Below are 14124 nucleotides of genomic sequence, written 5' to 3' on the forward strand. Positions count from 1 at the left end.
ATATCATCAAAGTGGTTATTAATTATTAACTACATAGTGATTAGGTCGGCTGTCCTTTGTATGCACCGCTTTTGTTCTCAGTTTGACTGCATTAACTCCAGATGAAACATAAATGCCATTCCCAAATTAATGATTGTTAACTGCATTGTTCTCTGCAGCTTGATTATATGAAAAAAAATTCAGAAGAGGAAAGCCAATTTGATTATTATTTCATGTGTACTCAGTCGTGCTTTACTGGTTATAAAATCTCATGTAGAGAGAATCTGACTTTGGAAGCTGAGTGCCATAAACAAGAATTTGCCTCTACGTGACGTATTTTGAAGGGAGCATCAAAGCCTATCACGAAAGGTGGGCATTCATTCGAAACAAAATGATCAAGAGTTGACATTGTGGCAGGACGCAAAAGAGGTAGTGATGAGAGTTGTCTGACATGGGTGTTTTTTCTTGTGCTTTTCTTCTCCAAAGCTCTGGGACATGATGCAGGAGGCGACAATGGGATTTTGTACAGCAGCCCAGTGAAGGCTATGAATGAGTAAAGGACCTTTTGGTCTGTTGATGGCCAATTGTGGGCGGAGAAAGATATCAATATACATTAAAAAAAAGATAATCCCAACCTCAAGCAATTAGATGGTTCATTGTTATCTGTTGCACGTGTTTACTTTTTCTCTGTGCAGCCCTCATGTTGACGTATGTGGTGAAGGCAAGTTTGTGGACCTTGAAGATGTTATCTTCTCCTTTGAGACTGAGCAGGTACGGTGCACGCAGGGACAGAGAGGCACTGATAATGCTTTGAAGGACGTTGTGGGGCAGAGCCAGGCTGAGAGCCTGCCAGCTTCTGAGAGGGGCTGAGAGCTTTTGAGCCAAAGTGGGGGGAAATGGCTTCATGTAATGTGGCTGCAAGGTACAACCCGGGGACGAAGGAGTGATAGGGAGCACCACTTTATTCATCTTCAGTCTGCATCCACTTCACCACATTATGCCTGAAAACGTTTCCTGCCTGTTTTAGAGATTCAAAAGTGTTTTTCCAGTTCGCCTCCAGTTTTGTGTTTAGTTTTCTCTGGCTTCATGGCTGTTTACAGAGCAGCAAGGAAAGGAAACACCTTTTTTTTCTGTGAACTGCAATGGGGAGATGAAGGGAGGATGCAGAAACTTGAAACTGCTTCTTAGCAGTGGTTTTTACCCTTATAATTAGACTTTAACTTGAGTCTTCCTTTATATTCGATAGTAAAAAGAATAAATACTTTATTGTTCTTTGAACTACCATTTTCCCTGTAAATTACTACTCCAGAGTCAGCCAGAACTATCTTTCTTCTTAATATACCACTGCCTTTCATCTAGTTGAGAAAAGCAAACTTGAGGTTTTTTTCCTATCTTCTCTTCTGGCAATCATAAAAGTAGAATTTCTTTCTGTTTTTCTAGTTACAGTTGCAACTCCCCATGTTGCTGCTTTTTTCTGTAGTGACAACCTGATGTATTGAATTTTTACATGTAATATTCTTGCATTATATTTTTTCCTGATCATGTTCCAGAAAGTTGCCTTTCTCAAAAGATGGGGTTTTTTTTATTTTTTATAGAACTGCGATATACCAGAGTTCTACATATGCAGCACTGGTTGTTTCTGGTTTTGAAAATTGGCTTTTTGATACAATGGTTTGAAGAAAAGCAGTTGTAAAAACCTGGGTTTGCACAGCTTATTCCTAAATATTTAAATGTTGGTTACTACTTAGCAGTTCTGCTGCCAGGAAAATGATTACGTTTGTGCTAGGTTTGGGAGGATGAAGGTGGCTCCTGCCCAAAAATGCCTTTTGGGAAAGGGATAGTTTCTTATTTCTGGGGTATGGTTTGGTCTTGTCCAATCCTGGAACTTTTGTCTCAGCCGTACGTACATACAGTCATACTGGGGCTGAACACAGCCCTGGGAATTGCTTTATCCGTGCAGCGCTGCTTCTTTTGATCTTCCCTTGCAGCGTGCAGGTCAGTTAGAGCAGGTTGCTGGCTCATGTTTCATTTGTCCGTGAGGTCCCCCAGGTTATCTTCTGCAAAACTGCCTTCCAGCCACTCAGTTCCAGCATAATCCCAGCATGGGATTATTCCTCAGGTGCACAACTTCCACTTTTGTTTGTTGAACTTCATTTAACCCATTTCTCCAGCTTGTTGAGGTCTTGCTGGATGGCAGCACACCCATTTGGTGCATAAGGCGTCCATCCCAGTTTCGTATCCCCTGTGAATTTGCTGATGTGTGCTCTGCCCCATCCTCCAGGTCTTTAATGAAGATGATGAGCAATACTGGGTGCAGCAATAAACCCTGGGTTGTTCCCTGGGCGGCTGCAATTTACTTTGTGCCACTGATCACAGCCCTTGGAGCTCAGCTGGTTTCCAGTGCACCTCCACTTAGCTAGACCATATTTAACAGCTTCACAGCCAAGCTGATCTTGGGCAACAGAGTCTGAAGCCTTGCAAAAGTCAAGATAAACTAGTTGCACTTCTGTCTCTTCATCCACTGACACAGTCATTTCATCAAAGAAAGCTCTCAGCTTGGTCAGATATGATTACCCCTTCTTAAACCCATACTGATTATTCCCAGTCACCATCTCACAAAATCATAGTATCAATCATTTAGGTTGGAAAAGCCCTTTAATATCATCAAGACAAGTCCACCACTAAATTTGGCCAGTTTAGCTTTGTCAAATAGAAGAGGAGAGGGTGGGAGAATAAGGCATCTACTCAACGTACAGCTGTGCCTACCAGAACATATCCCTGTAGTTGTAAAACTTTCTCTTTGGGCAGATCTAGCTTATTTCTCTGAAAAACGTAAGTGCTGAACTGCTGTGCTGAACTTGTTCTAGGAGGACGTGTTTGCTGCTGTACCTAGATCTGCAAGCTGTTTTTATTATGGACAAACCAACACAAGGCTACAGCATTAGTGAAAAGGAATTTAAGGAATTATATTTTCAGGAGAATATTCTGGTGTAAGACTTCTGTAACCTGCATAAAGGAAAATATGTGAAATTTTTATGGCTACGCCTCAATTCATGCCCAAGTTGAAAGTTTTGCTGTTTGTCCCATGACTATACGCTATCAAGGATCAAGAAGGCAACATAAGTGTTCGCATATATGCTGATATAGTGTTCCTGGACTGTGCGATGAGACATTTTTGTCCTCTGGTCACAATCCTGTTTTCCTCTGGTCTTCCATCATGGCAGAACACTGGATCTGTAAAAGGTCTGGAGACCAACTGCAATGCAAATCGAGGTATGTCAAAATAGAAATGAAAAAGTAAGGCTATCACCACGACCCTTCAAGTGTGTTTTTATGTCAACTCTGAGCAAACTGATGTTTGAATAATTTTGCAGTCATCCCCTCTCCACTGAATTTGGTACTAGTTTGGACTTGAGCTTTGGTTCTCTTTTTCCTTTTGAAAGCGTGCTGTTGTTGTGCTTCTAGTACTTAACAAGGATGCTGAAACCAGATCTGTTTTAATATTAGCTTGAAATGAAAGCCAGCACCCCAGCACAGTCCAAGCACAGCCCCCTCGATGAAGGAGAGGGCTGTATGTCCTGCTGCTGCCCACAATGCCCACCGGCCATGTGGACTTCTCATCCAAGGAGAGGTCTGCTCTGTGCTGGAGCTCATTCAAGCTGGTGCAGCCACTGCCTCTCAGGTGTGGGGAGAGAGAGGCTGTCAGAGGACTATTGGTGGTAGATAAAAACCTGAATTCCCAGCCGGGTTCTGAAGTGATCTTTTCCCGAAGTAAAGGCTTTTGTAGCTTTCCCACTTAACTTTGAGCGCTCCTGCCTTTCCTCTCCTTATCTGTCACTAGAGAGTAATTGTCCCTTTCATAAGGACCTTGCTTTAACCTTGAACAGCAGTTCCTGTGGCACCTGATGTGCATTATGTACTATATATACTGATGAAAGAGCGAGGTACAGTCCTAACGCTTTCCTTGATGTTTTCTTTCTTAATCTGTTTCAAGGAGCCCTTTCAGATGGGACATGAAAGCTTTCCCAATTATTACAAAACTCCTTGTGAAATGGTTTTATTTGAAATATTGACTTAGAATAGTAGGGAAAAATCACAGTCTTAGCAGACTGAAGCAGCAATATCTGTGCTGCCACCAGCTGCCCTTATCTGTCCTTCGGTCTGGGTCTAAACATGAAATGAGTATTTCATTATTAAACGCATAATGAGCCTCTCATTCTGGGGGATGCCCACATACATACTTCACTGGTTTTTTTGCAATATGTGGTATCTTGCAGGTGAAAGGTAGGCATTTTTATGACAGTACTCTGAGAGAGAATGCTGCAAAAGGGTTATATACTGGAGGGAGAGAGATTGCACTCTCTTTTAAGGACGCCTTTGAGGAGAGTCAAAGGAATAACTCTGAGGAGTTGGTATGCAGGAGGAATGTTCTTGTGCTTGCACCCAGTGGCAGATGTGAGCTGGCTGCGGCAAGTGGATGCACCCTGAAATGAGGAGTTGCTCTGTGGATGGAAGGCATGGTGAGGGCTCCTTGGCTTTCTGCCTCAGCTGGACATGTAGGACATGTAGGACCTATAGGAAAGCTGGAGAGCGGCTATTCATAAAGGCTTGTGGTGGTAGGATGAGGAGGAACTGGTATAAACTGGAGAGGGGCAGATTTAGACTAGACATTAGGAAGAATTTCTTCACCGTGAGAGTGGTGAGACACTGGCACAGGTTGCCCAGGGAAGCTGTGGCTGCCCCATCCCTGGAGGTGTTCAAGGCCAGGTTGGATGCGGCCTTGGGCAGCCTGATCTAGTGGGATGTCCCTGCCCATGGCAGGGGGGTTGGAACTGGATGATCTTTAAGGTCCCTTCCAACCCAAACTATTCTATGACTCTATGAAAGAAACCAGCACAGAAACTGGGCTTTACTCGGATCGCCGGAGGAAAGCTACAAAACTGCCAGACATGCAGAAAAAGGAAAGGCAAAAAAAGAGTAGATGTATTATTAAGGGTAATGAGCAACGTGCATTCTCTGGTAGGATTAGGAAGGGAACGGGAACAGACTTGCCAAGCTAAGGTAAAATCCTATTTTTGAAAAAGAAGGGAAAAAAAATTCTGTAATGAGATTTGACAGGAAAAATGTATAGACAAATGTTACCAAGAACCAGGAAAAATAAGTTTGTTATATTGCCAAGCTGTGCAAGATGGCTGATGTTCACAAATCTTCAAAGATTAACTTGGCAGTCATTCGTAACAGGAATAAAAACCTGAGCAAAAATGCTGGTAATTGAGCTTATTGTCCCTCCAGCCTCTGTGATCCTTCCTGACAGTGTTTGTAGAAGCATAACCTGGGCAGGTGTGAGCCCGGTGATCAGTGGAAGTGCCGCCCTTTTTGTAGGATCGAGCCCAAGCTAAGAAGCCCCGAGTGGGAAGCAGAGTGTGTTGGTTCTGCCTCAGCATCGTGCTAATGCAGTTTTTTGCTGTTTTGATGGGGTATGGGCACCGTAAACTTTTTTCTGCCCAGAATATAATGTGTAGATGCTCCTGTCCATCTCCCATAGCCTGCAGGACATATGTAAAACTTCTGGAAAGGAAGTATGCAAGCAGATTCACTGGCTGGCTCGGAGACATAATGGAAAGCACTTTGATAAGCACAGCTATGTTTGCGCAAAGGTAAAATGCTAAGGCGGAAAGAGGAGAAATAAAAAAAGCAATGAGAAATGTCAGCAGAGACAAGAAACACAGGGACATGGAAAGTACTGTGTTGAGACAAAAGTGGTGACTCTGAGAATGAGATTTTGCAGGTGTGACTAGCGCGAAGAAGCAAAAACAATTTGTGAAGTGTGGAGCAGCGCTGTGTGCTTGGGAAAAGCAGCACTGCTCCCGCCAGCAGCAGTGGGCACGGGTGCGGTAAGGAACACATGGGGCTACAAAGAATTTCTCAACCTGATGGGAGAGGAACTTGCAGGCAGCAAAGAAAAATGAAAATTGAACAGCGTGATTGCAGTATGGTAAAGACAAAGTAAAGGGCATACAGGGTGGTTTGGAAATGAAGTATGCTGGCGTTATAGGTCACACAGAAAGCAGGACTACTTAATGCAAGTGAATGCAGAAACATACTTGTGTTAAACTGTGGAAAAATTGTTTTAATAATACATATTCACTCCAAAAAAATCCAAATAATTTGTAGAATAGAGAAAACGACATTATCAATTCGTTAGTTCCTTTAGGCTGAAAGCTCCCTTAGTGTCTCCCAGGGGATGCGGTAGCTGCTCTCAGTTACCAAAAAATAAATGCGGAGGGAAGGAAGCAGCACAGGAAAACAGATACAACCACTGCCTTCAGAGGGCACCGAGGTGAAGGTGACAGCAGAGAATGGTGTTTTATGCAAGTTCTCCAGGGAACTGAAGGACTTTCCCATGAAAACCCTTCTTGACCTGAGGCCAAAGGCTTCAACAAAGAGGAGACTTCTGCCCTGATACGACTTTTTTTCCCCTCTTTTCTTCCCTGAAGAGAAAAAGGACTGGTGAGTGATCTAAGATGAAAGGTGCAGTGTTGCAGTTTTGGGGCATTATGTCAGTTGTGAGAGATCAGACTCTGGACTCGGGGGAGGGGAAAAGGAAATTCAGAGGCATTAGTAGAAACCCCATTATTAGAAAACTCAGAAATAATCCTTGATAAACTCACTAACATTTACCAAGCAAAGAAAATTCTCCAGTGGATATGAAAGCTTAAGAGAAGAGACAGCAGGCAGTGCTCTGAGCATGATAAAAAATTAAAACCATTACAAGATAGAGAGACCTGAGGTGGTGTGTCCTGCAGAGCTAAAACACTGATCCCCGCGGAACTGCAATGCAAGCTAAGCAGCAGTCGAATTCTGGGGGGAGAAAAAAGCTAATACCCGCAACAGATCATGTCATTTTGCTACAGGTGTGCAGCGTGAGTTGGGAGAGGAGGAACCTCAGCCAAGGGAGCTGATTCTGCTGCAGCGGGAGATCATCAGCCTGAAAGGAAAATTGGGCTCCTGTGGAGCTGGTTGTTGTGTGCAAGCCAGTGTGAAGCTAGCAATGCTGGAACGGATTCATAGCCAGGAGAACATAAATAGATGAAATTCAGGGTTAGAGTTGTGTGTTTATCCCTGCAGACGGAAGATGGGAACTATGCACATAAAATAAATGGGGAAAGTTACAGTTTGGAGCATATGCTTGGTAGGGTCTTAGAAGACTGTATGTCACCCCCCTGAATTGACAAAGGAGTAAAATGATGGCTGTGTTTGGAGATGTCTGAGGAGAAAGAAGATTGCTCAGCAAGGCAGCAAAAAGTGTTCCAGGAACCCATTTTTTCTATAGTTTTCCCACAAGCCAAAAGACATAGTCTGAAGACTCTGGGAAGAAAAGTGCTTAGAGCTGAGGGAGTATGTCCTGAGCATGGCAGAGAAAATGCAAAGCTTCAGTCCATGTTCCCAACCAGAAGAGTTTCTGTTGGCATAGTGGAGACTTAAGGCTTATGTGTTATATGCACATATTTAAACCCGCTACCACTGGATTATCACTATAGACGTCCCTATACGTATACTGCTATTGGCTCGTGTCTATACATGCATTGGCATGAGGCAATGGTAGTTTCAGTCAAACATGGTTGATTTGTTTCCAAAATAAACACGTTACAGCGAGGTGTTAGCACAACAGGTTAAAGGTGCTCACCAAAATGCCTGTCTCGGGGACAGGAGGGACAGAAAAACTGGCACTGTGAGCTATGTTGGGAATTGCTTGTCTAGTTTGACTTGTGCTGTGGGCAGCTGCAGAGCTCTGCTGTCCAAGTCTGTCTACTGGGCATGAGGTGTTAGTCCTGTTAAAGAGCTCGAGAAGCTGAAGAAGAGGCTGAGAAAGTACAGAAACAAAAGGCTGAAAGTAAACTGGTGGAAGCCAAATCTAGTGAGTGTTTTCAGGTACCTTTCATTTCACAGGAATGGGCAACTGCTCTTCCCTTACAGACTCTGAGTGTGCCCAAGGAGCCAGTCTGGAGCGGCAGGTAGAAAGGGGCAAGGGGCTCGAGATGGATGAGTGCATCCCCTGGCAGCACGGATGAGTGTTTTCTGATCCCAGCTTTAGAGCTACTGTGCCCAGGCTGATAAGGTTTTGGGGTCAGGGTATATTTGTCCAGTTGCAGCACTGGAAGGGCAGGCACTGCTCTGGTTCTCTGCTGTCAATAAAGGCACTGTCAGTGGTGCAAAGTAGGCTAAGCATCAATATGCTTAAGCAGAGAAGAAACCACGTGGCCTGCAAACTGTGAGAAAGGCTCAATCTTAGCTAAAGTGACTTCTAAGTACAAGTACATACTTGTCATTGTCAACTTGGGCACTGAAATTACTGTCCAGCACTCCTTGAAGATACCATATCCGGCAGACAATGCTGTCCAATACCAGCTTTCCCCTCCAGGCACTGTGCTCACAGAGGGAGGACAGACACAAATGTGTCTATAGCTAAATCTGAGCTCTGCCCACCTGGGCCTGTGGCTGTACCTCCTTGCTGTCAGCAATACAAATCCTGGAAGCACCTGGAGCCTTGCCCTGGTTTGCTTCCAGTCTGGGCTGCAGCTCTGGGAAGATTGCTTCCATTGAGTTCTTTGATATGGATAAAATCTACCAGAAGTGCAAAGTGATGTGGGGGGGTGGAGGGGATGAGGTAAACCCTGAGAAGGGGAGGAAGGCAACTGCCTTTCATCTGTGCTAGGCTGGCTAGATTGCCTCTAGGACCTGCACCAGCTGGAGAGCATGGTGCTAGGACTCTCTGAGAGGTATCACTATCTATACTCTTAGTTCCCCACTAGTAAATCTTTCCTGAAGCATTAATACAAATTATTTGCATTTGAATCTTCTCTGTTTCTTTTATTTAGCCTGGTTTGAGTTGTCAAGCAGCTTTTTACACTTTGCACTGAGCACAGAGTAGCTGTGCGAGCTGCTGAGTGAGGGGACCCTCAGCCGGTGCTTCCAGCCAGCTCAGGGATCACCGGAACCAGCTGCAGGTGAGTTTGGATTTGGGAAATGGCTTTGTCAAACCAATAGTCTTGTTCTGGTCACCAGTGGACTGCTATCTGCTGAGCTGAGCCATGTGGCTGGGCTGATCCTCCAGCGTTCGAACTGCAGCACCGTCAAGCCCAGAGCTACATCACTGTGGTGTTTGGGGAATTTTGCCTCTAGCTTCAGTCAGCCTTTGCAAGTCCTGCTAAACCTGAACAACCACAATCCGGGGCTGTTCCTTTAAAAATATCAGGTGAAAATGACAGTTCCCAAAGCTTAGTGAAGTAAATGTATCTCTGAAATACTGCTTATGCACCGGGAGGTTTTTTTTTTTTTGCTGTAAGAAACAGATGGATTTATGGATTATAGTTGCCAATGTTAGTGTCTACTTCTTAATTCTTTCTATTTTCACAAGCTTTACACTGCAGATACTGAAAGGCTTGTGTGAAGGGTGTACTTGCTCCCGAGGCTCTTGCAGGGAGGTTTCAGTAAGCAAAGTTCCCTGTCCTCTCTCAGCCATCAGCCAGTGACTGTTAGGTCACACCTGCATTAAAAGTCGCATTTGTTTAGCCAAAGTTCAACTTTGAAATCTATTTAATTATGCTGGTGTAAAACTCTTTGCGGGTGCTTTTCTGTGTGCTTTTTCAATTAGAAAAAAATTTCTTGGGGAAAAAAAGAATCTGTTTAAGAGTATCCATATAGGTTTACAATTGGTTTCAATAAACAGAATTAGAAACAGGTTTTGCTTAAGTTGCTGCAAGTTTTAATGCAAGCAAGGCCTCAGTGAAACTGAAAATCCCCTTGATTCTTACGAAGTGTTTCTGTCTCCTGTGACACACACTTTTTGTGTGATCAAATGTGCTGTGAACCAGTCTGCAGGTTCTCCAGTATCCAATCTTTTCCTGAAACAAGCAACCTACTTTGAGTTTAGCAGCCTCTCTCCTGCCCCTGACTGGCTCTTGCGCTTCCAATCAGGCACAGAGGAAACATTTAAACACGCAGCCCCTCTGCTTTGCCTCCCTGGCTCTGCTCAGAGCAGGAATCAGCCATGCAACTCAGCCCAGGTAAGGCCACACTTCACGATCCCCATTGCGGTGATGTTACATTTAACAGTTTTTCCCCTCAAAGTGCCTCAATTTGCTCTTTGCCTCTTCACTCCACAAAAAGGCGGGGAGAACAAAACCTTCCCGCACCCGGATAAGGCAGAGGCATGGTGAGAGCCACTTGCACACAGCTGCTGTTTGGCCCTGGTGAGCTGACACCAGCAGCTTTTCCAGAGAGCTGAGGGTGGGATGGGAAAGGCTGGTGGGTGGGATAGGAAGGCTGTCAGCGGCTGTTGAACCAGCCCAGGTCCTTGTCCCAATTCTGCACATGACTGCTGTGGGTGCTGGGTTTGCGTGGCAGCCCTCCAGCTCACCCTCTTGGGCAAAGGGATGCTATTTTTCCTGGGCAGTGTACATGGCAGAGTATAAGGTGGTGCTGGGTTTACCACTGATGAACAGAACCATTGCCAAAAATCCAGCAGGGCAAGTACCTCCTAAAAACCTCCTCTCTACGTTTCCATTCACATGCTGTTAAATTACCCTGATGCCTGAGCGTAATTTTCTGACTGCTCCTCGTGCCCATGAATTACCCAACATGGCACGCTGGATCCTTAGCTGCAGGACAGTTTTTCCAGTTGTTTGTTTTGAAAGCTCTTAAGAGCAATATACTATCAGCTGAAGTTTCTAATTTACTCTGAATAGCTAGTCTGCTGCCACTCAAGTATAATTCTCATTAGCATCTCAGCTAACAAGCTTCAGTGTTTGCCCTCCTAATTAGCTTCTAGTTAGAAGTCTTTTCCTACCCTAAGATGTGCTGTTGTTAATTGCAGTTCCAATTGCTTTTACAGCAAACTCCTGAGAGACTGCAAAAACTGCTGGTTTATATAGCCTGATCGAGATCGATATCTGGGATATTTACGACTGCAGGTTCTTTAGTCTCCCGTCTATACAGCATGTTTATGCAAAGAGGAGGGGGAGGCAGAGCTGCAGCTTTAAAAATAAATGAGGAAATATTTTGCCTTTCAGACAGGTGATATGATCTCAAAGTGAGACTGCTTAAAGCAAAGTACAACTTTCGCAGCTCTTGCTGCATGAACTGCTTTCCAGGATGATTTTTTTTCCATGCAGCTGTCCATACAAGGGCTGATTTTCTATGCCCACAGATTCCCAAGTGTTCGTGAGCACCCCGTAAAATGCCCCATTGATGCTGAGTTTCAAAAGCAAGTGTATTTGTCTGTTGCCTGGACAGAGCGTGTGTCAGGTTAGCTATTTCTTCTAGGCTGCTAGCTCAGGATGTTATTTCTGTGGAATGCTCTTAGCGTGGTTTAATGTATGCCTGTGAGTTGGATTAACCCCTTATTCCCTACAGCTCAGCAGTACTTACAGCACGTTTGGTATTAGTGGGCTCCAACAGCTGTGGCTGTGTAGAACAGGCTAATCCAGTCAGTGGAGCAGGGTGTGTGGTTGGGCAAGTTTCCATTAGAGCAGATGGAGAAAGGTAAGTCTCAGAAGTTTCACAAAATACCTTAAGTTATCAAGTGCCATGGAAGTGTACGCGTTCTGTGCCACCTTTCAAAGCACATTTACTTCTCAAAGAAGGGGAAAAGTATTGCTCAGCTCGTGAAATTTCACTAGTGAACTTTGTTACTCCAGAGTCCTCCTGTTCCTACTTTCTAAAATGACACCCATTTTTTGCTTGGGGTCGTAAAATGATTTAATTAATCAGACCACGCATCCTTTTGCTCTGCGTAGGATAAGAAGAGGGCAGCACTGAAATAGAATACTGAATTTTATTGTAAGATGCCTGGATCCCTCTACCTTGATAACTGCTTCCTGCTCCTCTTTTTCCAGTTTGAGGGCTAAGGTCTTGACGTTACCAGTATAAACAAACTTAGAAGATAAAGATGAGTCTTTTTTATTAGTCTTAGGAAATCTACTATAATCCTGCCGTGCCTTATCCTGCTGTGACTGAAGGCTCTGGTTCTAGAGGACACGTGCACCTGAGCAGAATGCCCTTAAAGCAACATACAAATGTAGAGACGTGCCCAGTCAAACCCAATTGTAGCACCAGGCTTTAAGAAAGGGAAAATTTCTGGTTAAGAATATGCTTTGGTTCATAGCCTATTAAAAATTGAATTTAAATATGGCCATCTCACACTAATAGCAGTAGATTTAATTAGTCATAGATCTTTCAAATCTGACTGCTTTAGAAAAATGCATAAGCACTTAGACGGACCTAAAGTAATTGTGCAAGTTGAAAGGATGGGAGTATGTTTACACAATGTTGCATATATGTCTGGTTTTGTTCATATAAGAAGATTTAATCTTTTGGTAATAAATTATTCATTAGTGGTTCTTAGCTGCTAAAAAAAACCCAAACCCACCAGCATTTTACACAGCCCTTGATGAGAAGTTGATTTTCGTGATTTGACTACCTATATCCAATTAACGTGTCGGAAAATAGAGGAGTAATGATGGTGAACAAATCTCAGTGTTTGAATCTATTTCAGTTACATAACAAAGTGGTGTAGTTAAATGAACTGTTTAACCTCTTTTATCTGCAAAATTAGATTCCAGATCACAAATATGCCGTTTATTCTGCTGTACCTTAGTTTCCTATGGCAGCATAAAGTGAAGCACAGACAAATGATATAACTTTTTTAGAAGCTTTAAAATGAAACTCGGGTTCAGGTTTGAGGAAAGAAAAATAGAGATTTCAAGTGAAGGATCTGTAGTGTAAGTATTAAATATAGATGAAATCAAGGGAATTAAAGCATAAAGAAGAATTCAGAAGAAAAGTCTTTGTTGGTAAAACAGAGGAAGACAGAAATTACTTAAGTGCAAGTCCAGCTACTGAGGGAATTTGTCCTTAGAGGAAAAAAAGCTCAAACTAACCCCAAACCTGAAATAACCCTTTTGGATCAAAATTGTGATATGCTACCAATATGTTAGTGTGAGCCATCAGAGAGTTTTCATGTCCTGTGATGTAAGGGAGATGTTGATTTTTTTATCCATTTGCATTAAAAATATTTTTTCTTCTTCCTACAGGGTCCAATTTGTGAGAACTTGAGTGCTCTTAGTGTCTGGAGGGAACACCTCCAAAGACCAGAGGTTAGGCTGTAACAATTATACTGCCCTTGCAAATTGTTGAATAGATAAGGCTAAGTATGTAGGGCATCTCATGATCTCTGTCCTCTGTAACATGGCTTGCCCTAAATATTTTTCTTATCAAGCCAGTTTATATAGTGCTGGTTTATTGTAAAATTTGTCACATGAAGAGCTTTTGTTGATGTGATTGTAAGCTAAACTGGTGGCATGATCTTTTAGTTAAGGCAAGCAGTAAATTATATTCTGGGGTAGAAAAATGGTGATGAAGTACCCTCTACACTGACAGCACAGAAAGAATTTTGTTGAAATAAGTCAAACATATTTGATTGAATGAGTTCTTCTATAGATCAGGTAAAGCTTTGACTCAATCTGGTTCAGTAGATGTTCATGATGTTTTTTGAATCTGAAAATGGAGACGTTCTCATAACCTTAATTCTTTCTTCTAATAAGATGATGATCCAGGCCATTTCTTACAATGGAACAGCCTTTCTGCAGAGATCGTTAGAGAGGGCATCCCCTGAATGATTTATACTACACATACCAGGTGTGCTGATTATGAAATTTCCCTTGAGGCTCTAGAAGGAAATGAAATCCTAATAAATGCATGAGATACTGGAACAATGCTAGAATCGCCTGGATGAAAATCAGTCATCTGTGTCAGTGATCCTCCTTAAAGTGTTTTTTAGAAAACATTACAGAAGCTAATCTTCTTAGTCTTGTCATCCAAACTATCCTGAAGGTGTGAAGAAATTGCCATTCCAAAGAAATTCACTGCTTTTGTGGGAAAAAAAGAAAGAATGAGGCTAGAGGGATACACATCTTATCTCGGAGAGATGTGGAGGTGGTGGTGGTGATATTGGTGTTGACTGTTTTTCTAATTAGTATTATTGCACAGTGATGACTGAAACATGGCCCTGAAACTGTCTGGAAAATTCTCCTTATCAAAATGCTGCCTGAGAAAAACAGAGGAATCTGTTTTGGTAATATGGGC

General features: G+C 43.1%; 1 protein-coding gene across 2 annotated transcripts in view; it reads left to right on the top strand.

The window, feature by feature from the left end:
- The first annotated feature begins 699 nt into the window (after positions 1-699).
- The window catches only part of MSANTD1 (Myb/SANT DNA binding domain containing 1), a 55937-nt gene continuing 42512 nt past the window's right edge, over positions 700-14124 (top strand). Inside the window, exons 1-2 of one of the 2 annotated variants that reach the window (XM_054064546.1) lie at positions 700-750; positions 8859-8987. Coding sequence is in view for 1 of the 2 variants with exons in the window: in XM_054064544.1 (XP_053920519.1) it covers positions 10031-10046 (16 nt within the window). In the remaining variant the exon portion in view is untranslated. Of the gene's footprint in view, positions 751-8858; positions 8988-10015; positions 10047-14124 lie in introns of those variants that run through there. The other variant, XM_054064544.1, reaches the window with a different exon arrangement.

Source organism: Cuculus canorus, chromosome 4 (assembly GCF_017976375.1).
Source record: "Cuculus canorus isolate bCucCan1 chromosome 4, bCucCan1.pri, whole genome shotgun sequence".
NCBI classification, from domain to species: domain Eukaryota; kingdom Metazoa; phylum Chordata; class Aves; order Cuculiformes; family Cuculidae; genus Cuculus; species Cuculus canorus.